Genomic DNA, 12074 nt, shown 5'->3' with positions numbered 1-12074 from the left:
CCTTCACATAAATACTATCAAGTCTTTCTCTACTTATTTTTTTTTACAGGGTTATAAAAAATTATTGTATTAAACTTTGATTTACTGATCCACACCTCAACCCCTATAACTTCTATTTCTTCATTTATATTCAAAACCTTATAATTAATACCCTGCAGAACAAATATAGCAACACCTCCTCCAACATTTGGACTTCTATCTTTACGTATTATCCATTAAGAATAAAATCAAGTGATGGTTTTAAGCAGGTTTCTTGAATACAGACTATATGTGGTTTAACATTCTGTCTTTCAATGAAATATTTAAACTCTTGGCCATTAGGAATTAAGCTTCTTGCATTTCACTGTAATATGGATAGAACCATCAAATTTCACCATTACCGGACTGTTGACTTTCATTCATTCCAGTTGTCAAAAGTGCACTGATTGACTCAAAAGACAAGTCTTCCATCTCAAGATATTATTCTGCTGCTTTAATTATCATTTTAATTCGCTCTGTTCTGCTATCTGTCTGTGCTGAACAATTTATCACTTCCACAATAAATGCAACAAATTTCTTGTTCTCCACAATCATTGTACTTCCTAAGGTTCTCTGGCTCTGCATTTACTCTGTGGTTTGAGATGGAGTTTGGGGCACAGAAATACTTTTAGCATGAACATTTAAATTACTTACCTTCTTGACTGCATTTGCATTGGTAACTTTTTCCTTTACGTGTATATTTTGTACCTGCACTGCTCTTTTATGTGCTTCACATCCTTTAAATGCAGCACTATGTTCCCCACCACAATTACAACACTTTAACTTTATTCCTCCAGAACATTTTCCATACTCATGCTCCCCTCCACACTTGGGACACCTGGCTTTAGCTCTGCAAGTAGAAATATGTTCAAACTTTTGACATTTGTAGCATCTGGTTGGTGGAGGAATGTATTGCCTTATTGTATAACTGACATACCCAATCATCACCTTTTCTGGTAATCTCGCCTCTTCTAGGACCAACACAACTGACTTACTAGGACTTTTAACCCCTCTTGTAACAAACAAACGCTTTAGTTTACTCACCCTTTATACCTTTACCTTTAATCTCTTCCTCCATCAGATCAGTTGATACTCCAGCTATTACTCCCATTACTTTTTCTCTGTCCTGCCATGGCTTGATTGTTTTTCCTAATAATGTCTTGAATCTCATTACCTGGTCTCTATCTCTGCACAACACCAATAGATTACCATCTCTTAACATTTTGACTGCTTTCACCTGACCTACTATTTTATATATTGCCTCACTTATTTTTGAAGGATTCAAAGCATATGGGTTCTGGAATCTAAGAATCACTTTAATGTCATTTCTTTTATTTTCCTCTCGTTTTCCTTTATCAGTTTCAAAACCTTTCCTTTTCTTATTTCCTTGGTTCACTGTTTGCCAGTCTCCTGTTTTTCCTCTTCTTTTACAATAATTACTATTCATACTACAATTATCTGAGTCATCTAATTCTTCGCCTTCATCCATCGCTCTTCCTTGTTTAAAGTAATCTACAAATTAACTCCAAATTCCACCGCCGTCACTTTAACTTTAACCAACAAAACGCTTCTGCTCCTCACTCCAGCCTCCGACTCAGGACACTCCAACACGGCAACAATTCCCTGTCCCATGACATCACTAGTGATAACTTGGGCTGTCTTAAAGAGACACCACAATTATGATTGTTACAGGCACTTCTGACCAGGTGAAAGACATAAACAACAAGGGTGAGTGGAGCGAGAATCAAACCGGCAATCCACCGATTGCAAGACAAACCACTATTGCTCAAGTCGCTGTGTTGTTGCCCCGACAACACAGTGACATTGACAAGATCATAATACAGCAACAGTCTTCAGTCAGAGGCCCCTTCAGATTTGTTGCAAGACTGACCGCTACAGGAAATCCTTCCTGTCTAACATTTAATTTCTCTTTGAGATACATAACGCACTTTTGAACTGACTTGAAATTCAAAAGCCAGAATTTGAGTCCAAAAACAGTTACAATAAAGCGAACGCTTTATTGCATTAAAAATAATGCAATAAAGAATGATTTTGCTTTATAATTGCTTTACTGCATTATTGCTCAACTGATTAGTTGTGCTAGCATATCTAATCCTATTAGTTATTAATTTAAACATAACTAACTTATTAGTTAGTTATGCTTATAACTGCTAATCAGTTATGATTAATAAAGGAATAAAACAGATAAAGGATGTTTTGCTGAACTTCTAACTTTTAAAACATTTTTACTTTCTCACAGGTTCTTGGAACTTTGGATGTCAGTAAATCATTGTAAAGAAAGAAAAATGTAAGCAGACAAAATTTTACCTTCTTTCCTTTATTAAGAGGTATCAACTGCATCACTGTGGAGCCCTTGACTAATCCCACTTGGAGTTTAAAAAACAGCAAATGCCATATTAAATGCATATAAAGGGCCATAAAACCTAATAGTAAATTTTTAAATATGGCCAATTTGATATTTTTGGCTTTCCAGGAGCCTGATTTTGACGTTTTCGAAATGAAGTGGGAGTTTCTGTATATCACTTGAAGTTGTATTCCAGGTGTCAGAGGTATCATAAGAGAAAGTTTTACCATTAGCAGTTTTCTTCCTAAATGGCGAAAGCCTGTCATTGTTAGTAGTTTCTTATTCCTTTGGATGACTTGTGGAACATAACCATGGCATATTTTATAAAAATAGCAAAGGTTATAGTTTACAGTATTGTCCCAACTTAGTCATTTGTGTGATGGGTTTGGTAGTGTTCAATTTGAATTTCACGTCATGGGTCCAAAGGCTGACCAGTGATGAGTCTAGAACCTCCCTTCAGGACATCCAGACTAATCACACAGTAACAGGAGCATCTGCTCTTACTGTGGATCACTTCTGCCCTCTGGTGGCCGCTTTACACTCACCTGCTCCTTAAAAGTTAGCATTCTGTGACACTGGTTCCAATGATTTTAAATGATTCTAATGATTAGTAAAGCAACAACAACAACAACAACAACGACAATAATAATAATAATAATAATAATAATAATAATAATAATAATAATAATAATAATAATAATAATAATAATAATAACAATAATAATTATTATTATTATTATAATAACATTTTCCTGCTGGATTAAGCAAATGTGTTCAGTTTGTACTTGGAAGTCTTATGGTCTAACTTTGAAAATATGTCTGGAATATCCCCTAATGTGATGACTGCTGTATAGAAAAAAAAAAAATTCTTACACACACAAGATTGAACAATTTTTATATGGGAACATTTTTTCTCAGTGCTTGAATGGATAATTCATAAAGAGGATCAGTCTACTGATGGTGTCATTAAGGTCCAGAAACATGCAGTTTCTGGGGTTCTGAGCAGCTTTTTGTTTCCCCAGTCAAGGTTTCTACAGCAGCACATATGCAAAATGTATACAGAATGGGTGAGGGGCTAATTTCCTTATTTACTGTTTCTGTGTGGTCAAGTACAATGACATGTTCAAATTAATACATTTATAATTGTCGTTCTTTCATAATAGAGCAAAATTAGTCCAGGTTGGACTCTGTTTCCCGATTGATTTGATTCCAGTTTGAATTAAAATCACCAATTTACTTACTATGTTAAGTAATTAATAACCTATGTTTGCCTTCTATAAAAGGAATATTATTTGGAATTTGTTGTAAGGAGAAAACGTAAACAATCAAAAGTATGGGGTAAGTTGGAGGGGAAAGAGAAGAAGAGAAGAATTAGGGAAAAGACGGAAGGAGACACAATGCAGCATCAATCACGTCTTTAAATGATAAATTACCTCGTATGGCATTTTTGAAGAGACTAAATAATTAAAAATCCATTGATCATCAATGACTAAAATGAGTTCAAAATCTCAATTCTGAATATATAAGGAATGGCTAGTAAATCTGACTGGCTCTTTAAAGCTGTACTGACTGACAGGTGATTGGTGTTAACTCAGCTCAGCTGCTGAAGAAACCCAGAAAGCTCTTCTGTTTAGCGTTGAAGCTTTGCTGATGAAATCCCACTGCTGCCTGTCTGCATCATCTTGATGACTTTGTTTGACCTCGAGCATGTGGAATCAAGGTGAGTGGCACGTGTCTGAAGTCATCTGTTGAACATCCCTCACATAAGTTGAAACTTGGTCGCTCTGACACAGGCTGCAGTCAGTCCAGTGGTGAAACCTTGAGCCACAAAACTACATCATCAAAGGTGCACGTCTGTTGGCTTAAGTAGAAAGAGCTTTAATGGCCAAGAGAAGCAGATTATTTGTTGGGTTCATAATCTGCTCTCTCACTGTCTCTGCCACAGAAAGCACAGCTTGAGATTTTCCCCTGCACCGTTTCTCAGCTGCTGGCTGCTCAACTCTGCAATGACTGCTTCACTATCTGTGACTCTGAGCTCAAACAGGTGAGCCGGTTATTTTCAGAGGTCAGGGTTTAGAGAGAAACTGTTCAACACATACTGTGGACAGTGGGCTTCAGACAGTTACTAACCAAAGGATTTAGCCACCTATTAAAATCTATCTTTGCAAAGGTGCACTGTGGATAATGTCTGCAGTCCATTACAGAGGAGTTGAACAGCTACTTGTAAATGTTCACCCTTTTTTCTCTTTTTTTAAAACAGTTTTTCACTTTGAAGCTCAATTCAGTTTTATTATATTTGTTTTATAGTACCAATTCACACCAAATATTGTCTAGAAGTACCTTACAAAAAAAGTGTCTGTCTCATCATACATACATTCTCATTACTGAACTATTGATCAAACAGTACAGTAAGCTCAATTAATTATTCAATATAGTTTAAAAAGTTTCTGCAGAAATTTCAGCAGATTACTTCCGCCTACAAACGGTCTTGGTTCAGGTGGAGTGAACTTGGGTGTGGTACCAATGGTCTGAGTTGAATGCCAAGCGGCGAGCAGACCGCCCCTAACAGGTTCCAGGAGCCGGTCTGGAGTGCAGGGCATTCTGGGTAAATATAACCAAAACAAACGGTCTGTCTAAAGCTGGCGGGAGAAATGGTTTATGGTCTTTTGCCAAAGGGAAATCATACAGCCACACAAAATTTTACTCCACTCTGTTTTTTCTGTGCTCCACCAGGTCCATTAACCAGTTTCAGGACCCAACCAGAACCCCTCAGTGTAAATTTCTTTGAGAAATAATGAGATTAAAGAAGCTTTAATGCCAAAATATGATCAAATGTTACAAGCCATACATGTCATACAAATGGAGCAGATACAGAATTACATTCACCATCCAGCGCTGGGCCACACTGAGCTCACCTTATTGATGAAACCAAGTGAGGCAAAGACTCTAGTGTGAATTTAGCTTTTTATTCTCTGCAATTTGTACCCTCCCTAAAAGGTAGTCTAATCAGTTTAAATCTGTTTACATATGACTGGAGGCAGTCATACATAAACATGGTAATGTAAACTGTAAACAGATAGGAGAGGTTAAAAGTGATGGAGGAAATGACAGAATCCATAACAACTCCATGTTTTAGTCCACATTTTGAGAAGTGGAAATGTTTCGCTCCGTGTCTTCTTCAGAGTTTTTTGTGTCGCCTCCTTCAGGGGTTCTAGTTGTAGAGCCACCACATGTTTTCCAAAGGGTTTGGTTCGTTTGACACAGTGCAGCGTGAAAGCGAACTACACCAGCTGGAAATTTAGCAAATGCTGCAATTTTACTACTCAATTTAACCGAGACTATCAGCTGTGAACACGCCCATAAATGAATAAGAAGATTTGTATTACAGACCATCACACATAATCTGAGGGAAAGCAAATCTAATTAGTTTCCCTCAAAACAGTATTGTCCCAGTGTCTTTTGTAGGTTACAGACAGCTTTCCATATTTGGTGTTGTTTAACCATCACTTATGTATGTTGTCTTCAAGCAGTGATTTTACTACCGCATTTTTATGGTCATTTTTATGGCGGTCTGACTATCCATGACCACATTTGGCATTCATCCCTTTCTTTCTGGGTCACTCCAAGCATAAAGGCTCTAATCTTAAACATGTTCCTTAGATTTTGAATATGAGACTCAATGTGTTCTTAGATATCACAAGGGCAAATTTCAATGTTAAGCTTTTCATTTGTTCTCAACAACATCCTGACATCTTAAGAAACATTTCTATAATTTTTTGTCGCTTTTCATCACAGCTTTGGTACATTTCCAATAATTCTTAGGCTAAGTAGTACTGAAGTACTACTTAGCCTAAGCCAAGTACTGTCTCCTATCTCAGGTTTCTGTTGTTGGAGTCATCAGAGGATTTGCTCCATTTGTGACCAACGTCCAGTACGCTGTGGATGACATGACCGGTCCACCTCTGAATGTGAAGCTGTGGGTTAACATGGAGGTCAGTGGCGTTAAAGAACATTTGGGGAAAAGTAAAATGGACATGGCAATAAAAGATTGTTGATGAAAGATTGGATCTAAACTCCAATCTTTACAGGATTTTGCACTGACGACTGTAGCTTCTCCAGGAATGTATGTGAAGGTGATTGGAAGCCTGCGCATCGACAGTGTGAGCAAACGTTCCAGAGAAACAGGCTGTAAGCACACGGAAAATAAATGCCACACTGCCATTTCTTCTTCTGATTCTATAGGGACAGAGGTCCTTACTGGCAATGATTGTCCGACGTATAAAGGACCTGAATGAGATCAGCTCCCACATGTTGGAGGTGGTACAAGCCCATATGCAGATTTTCAGAAAGGTATACTCTTGTGCATTTCTGCTTCTTTGGGAACATCCACTTTGGTACAAAGGAACCTAAATTTCATAATTAAATAAATGTGCAACTTCTTTGGAGTGTAAGGGTTATTGAGACTCCCCAAAGTGATTTGGACATACTTTAGCGTAGATGTTAGAAAAATTGTAATCATGTACAGCAGCTGGGGAAATAAGGAGCTTTGATGAATGCCCCTTGGTGAAGGACATAGCAGTTTAATTTCACTGGAAAAATAACATTGGATGTCTTGGTAAAGTTTAAAGAGGATGGAAATAAAAATGTCAGCCAAAAACCACCTCTCCATGTCCTGAATGTGAACCAGGTCGTACTGCACTGCAGCACAGCTATCTACTGCAGGAAGTCTGAAAATGTGGAATTTAATACTTTTTTTCTGTTGTTGCTCTGTGCACATTGATTTTGATTTGATTTCAAACACCTGGACATTGTTGGAGATACTGTTGCGCTTGTCAATGCAATCAGAGATATCTTTGACAGTGTGTCCAAACATGCTTGTTTGCCACCTAAAGACTGTTAAAAGCCATTTCATTCAATTTAGTCTGAACATACAAGTCATACAAGCTGGCCTCACAAACCCCCTTAAGAAGTTCTTTGTTTGGTGAAACTGACACTCAGATGTCTGCTGTTGATGGCATATATCATGGTTTCACTTGAACCAGGCCAATACCTGTAATCTCTGTGCTTCCATTAGGTCTTTGATGTGAACATGAACCTCGCTGTGGAGCCGCAACCTGAATGGAGCAGTGAAATGCGTCCTCAAGGCGTTTTACCAAATGGTTTGTCTGCAGTCCAGGGCCAGGTCAGTGACTGCAAAGAGCAAGTTCATCCTGATCAGTTTCTGTTTATGATGTACTGTGTGTTACATTTTGACATTAAGATTTTTTTTTTTACATTGAGTAGTTGACACACTGAGTCAGGTCAAATGTACTTTTATTAAGCTGTTTAAAAATATAAGTTTATGGGTGCATTCACAGCAATCCTGTTTAGTCCATTTAATCAAACTCAAGATCTTTTGCTTAGAAAGTCTGATTTATTTGTGAATAAGTAACTAAAAAATGGTGACTGCCTTGGTGTCTGGCAACTGAGCTACCGGCGCTTCCACGCAGGTGGTAATTTGTGCATTTAGCTGGGAGACATTAAATCGGCCACGCTTTGTTGTCTTGGCTAATGATCCAGCTAGTTGCATTGATTCTGGATGTCAGTGACCATCTTCTACACTGAAAAAAAGTGAACATATCATTTAAGTTTTGTCAGCTCTTTTTCTCTCTCTCTCTCTCTCTCTCTCTCTCTCTCTCTGTCTCTCTCTCTCAGGTGTTGCATCAAATCCAAGTGTTCTCTGTTCATGATGATGGCATCAGTGTCTGTGACCTGAAACGAAACCTGGACTACATTAGCATGCAAGACATTAGGTAACTGCAAAGTACACTCCCAACCCCTTTTCTCTAAAACATTGTTTTACTAACATCATCATTAGTGTAACCTCACAATAATGGCCATTTTAGACATTCAATGTTCCAAATGACTAAAATTGTAGGAAATTATTGTATCTCGCCTTAAATAAATGGATAGTTTGGAAAAACCTGGACACCACAGCAGAGTTTGATGTGGGAAGATACTCTGCCAGCACGTAAATGGCAAGAGATTGCCATGAATTTTTATTTTTTTTATTTTTTTTACTGGAATGGCAAAAGTCTTTCATGTGGCTGCAGGCAAATTTTATCTGCAACAAATCTGCAGCCAAATTCTTGGTAACACCATCTCTGATATTCCAGTCACTTTCTGGAGCAAATAACCAATTAGACCAGACTTCTTCTCTTGTGAGAGACAGGAGCGAAGCAGAGACAGGGACCTCATCAAAGGCTGCAAAGTCAGGGCATTTTTGTGTGATTTCTTGGGATTTGTAAATCAGATGTGATTATGAAACGGCGAGTGTGTTTCTTTCTTTTTACATGCTAACAGCTGTGCAGACAGTTACTCTAATTACAATATTTTTGGTCTTAACACTGAAATTGCTAAATTTGCAAAATTCAGAAATATGAGTCCAAACTGGGGGTTTTACCTGAAGCTGATCATTTTGTTTCAGATCTTCCTTGGCTTTCCTTGCAAGTGAAGGTCACATCTTTTCCACCATTAATGAGCATCATTTCAAGGCAGCATAACTTCAATTGTCTCTGGGGGAAAAAAAACAACAAAAAAAAAACATAAAAACTAGTCCTGGACCACTTGTGGGACTAAGCTTTATTTATTTATTTTGTTAAAGTGAATTACAGTAATTTTTCTTGTAAATGACTTCTAGATTGAAGTTTTTTGTTTTTTTCTTCTTCTTGTATTATGTATGCACCATTGCCATCTGAACTCACCTTATTTTCTTCTTATTTTGACTAATCAATTATTTAACATCAAGTCAAATGGAGAGCATCTTGTTAGAGCTGTCGGGATCAACGTATCCTCCAACTTGTTTGGCCACAAATGTGTCGACACTGCAGACTCCTATTGAATGAACTGCATTCTGAAATGTCAACTCTGTTGATTGAGCAACTTAATAAAAGAGCAATCAGGATCGACCTGCTTTAATATTTTCTTTCTTTCCCATTTAACCATGAGTCTTTACCTGAGCCACCCCTTTGTTTCTTGACCATCTTCTACTTTGTTGGAACTATTTTTGCTCCATTGTGGAATTGTCTGATAAAATTGGAGGAAATTGTCTCCACTGTGGAGTGGAACAGTGACTCTACCTGTAATAGACAGTGACAGGGCTGTGAACTGCAGGTGAAGACTGACTTCAAAAGAACTAACAAAGAAATAGAGAATCATGCCAGTGGAATCAATGTCTCTTTTTACTATTTTCTATTTTTAAACCCGTTCTTCTCTCACAGCCGCCACCATCATCAAATATCCAAGAAACGCAGAGTGACGAGACCAAAATGGATATGACTGTTATTAGGATTCATCTGTGCTTGATATTTGTCTATTAAGGTATAATCTATAGCTCTCTGGCTGTGTGTGAAACGAGGAGGAGGAGGAGGAGGTTTAGTCGGTCCCTGGAGAAATCTCCTGCTGAGTTTACCTTCCTTTTATGTTTCCACTCTAGTCTGAATGCTGACAATGCTGCTGTCTATGCCACGAAAAGCTCTTAAGAGTGTTAATTAATAAACTTTACATCATTTCTAAGCAAACTGGTTGTGATAGCAAATGCTAAATGTGTTTTTTTCTCCCCCATGGTGATGAAACTGTCCTGTGAAGATTTGCTTCCTGTCCAAATCTTCCAAACCAGTGACAACTCCAGTGTTTGAAAGATCTCAGATATTAGTGGGGGTGCATGCATATATTTGTGTGTATGTGTATGGGTCAATAATGTCAATACATTTAAACTGGTGGACCAAAATTATGTTTCTGAGATTAATACATCATCATTACAACCTGGGAAAAAATGCAATTTAAATGTATCATTAAAAGTCCACGATTAATAATAGATTTTATTTATATCTTTAGATCTCAACGACCAAGAAACAGAAATGAAACAAGCAACTGTAGTGGTTAAAAATAAACAAATATATACATATATAAAAGAGATTAAAACCAATATCTAAGAAAATGTACCAAAAATGTTGGTAAAAAATGCCAGCAGAGAAGACCCTTCAGTTTGGAGAAGGTTTGAGTGAAAGAGTTATGCTTTGTGGGTTCAGCTGTTCTTTGAAAAAGTTTGGGACATTTCTGTAGATGTATTGAGGAGGTAAATCTTGATTTCAGTGGAAATGGGGAGAGAGTGGAGGACGGAAGTGATGTGGTCATGTTTGCTCACTCTGATCAGAATCTGAGCTGCAGAGTTTTGGAGCCTCTGCAGGCTCTTGCTGTGAGAAGTGTGTTGCAGTGGTCCAGTCTGGAGGAGTCAGACTGAAGCAGTTTTGCTCCATGGCCATGATGGGTGGTGTACTTGCAGCACATGGAGCACAGTTTGTATTACTGCCTGATGAGGCTGCATCTCAAACCCATTGCATGTGTTGCAAGTATTGTTGTTTATCCACCAGGGGGCAACATGTGAACTGGAATCCATAAACTTCCCTTCCATGACTCCCTCAACACACGCGCACACGCATACACACATACCACATCCTTTCTTTCAACTTGTGTTAATCTGTTTTTAACTGTAGGAATATGTCACTACGAGTCTGTTTGCAGTGAAACCAAGCTTCTTATCTGTTTGGAAATCATTGATTCCTCTGGTTCCAAGTCAACTATGGAGGCTGGGATTTTTTCCATTCATGTTGTGTGTGCGTGTATGTGTGGTGCGTGAGTATGTGTGTGTAGGTGAGTGCATTCGTGCACGTGTAATGAAGGAAACATTACACGTGCTCTACCTTTAGGGGTCTCTCGAGCTCTTTGCAGACCCTGCTGTGTAGCCAGTACTATTAAATGGCACCTCGTTAATCAAATCTGCATGAGTGCGCTCAGGTTGCCATGGCAATAATTATCAGAGCTGCCTAATTAACTTTCTCAATTGCTTAATGATATACGACCCTCTGAACTCCATCGTTTTCCCCCCCTCTAATCCAAGTTGTTGTGTTTTTATTCTCCCAGTTTCTCTCCGCGGCGTTAACCCGTTATAACCCGTTAACCCGTGACCACCGACATAATGGAAGCAACTCTGAAATTAAATTCAGCACCACATCATTTCCTGTCGGCCCACGCCTGTTCTCCTCGCCTTCCCAGAGCTGGAACCGAACTGAACCGAAGAGCTGCTGTGAAAGCCAAACTCTGCGTGTCTCGGCGTGTCTGGGCCTGTTCGGCATCATGCGTGACTCGCACGCGCCGCCTTTCGCCCCGACCTCGCGTGACGGCTGACTGAAGGCTGGGAGCAGCGTCCCTGTCGTCTCTGATCAGCCAGGCGAGACTATCCGAGACGCGGCGGGGACAGGGGAGGGGTACCTGGTGACACCCACCCTGCCGTCTTCTGTCACAGCTGGCTCCAGTGAGCAGCCTCCTGTCAGCGGGCTGCGCCTCCGCCATGTCGTGTCCGCACCGGGCCCCGTTTGTCTCCGTTCACTTGTCACACTTTGTAGCTGAGATAGAGAGAGGACCGGCGTTCAGATTTGGCCCAAAATATTCATATGTTCTCGGCGTTCACAAGAGCTAAGACGATACAGTTTGGTTATTGTTTTTCTCTTTATGTCTGACATGTTTTTAGGGGAATATGTGGTCATAATGCAGGAGCTCTCAGTGCAATTTGCCAACATAGCTTCTTGCTTCTGCAGTTAGTTAATGTGAAGCCACCACTTGTTGATAGTATTTATTCAAACGGCATACAGCA

The 12074-nt window shown here is 39.0% G+C and overlaps 1 protein-coding gene across 1 annotated transcript; it reads left to right on the top strand.

Annotated features, from left to right (window-relative positions):
• The first annotated feature begins 3995 nt into the window (after positions 1-3995).
• LOC129376374 (replication protein A 32 kDa subunit-like) lies at positions 3996-9239 on the top strand. Its single transcript, XM_055056003.1, has 9 exons — positions 3996-4103; positions 4177-4229; positions 4329-4427; positions 6262-6375; positions 6472-6543; positions 6626-6733; positions 7458-7565; positions 8078-8175; positions 8850-9239. Exons 1-9 carry the CDS (start codon positions 4091-4093, stop codon positions 8923-8925), a joined length of 741 nt encoding a protein of 246 aa, XP_054911978.1. The 5' UTR covers positions 3996-4090; the 3' UTR covers positions 8926-9239.
• Positions 9240-12074: the final 2835 nt, after the last annotated feature.

Source organism: Poeciliopsis prolifica, unplaced genomic scaffold, assembly GCF_027474105.1.
Source record: "Poeciliopsis prolifica strain line A6 unplaced genomic scaffold, Auburn_PproV2 SCAFFOLD043, whole genome shotgun sequence".
In the NCBI taxonomy this organism is placed as follows: Eukaryota; Metazoa; Chordata; class Actinopteri; order Cyprinodontiformes; family Poeciliidae; genus Poeciliopsis; species Poeciliopsis prolifica.
Note: the sequence above shows the minus strand (reverse complement) of the source record. Positions and strands in the feature narration are given on the sequence as shown.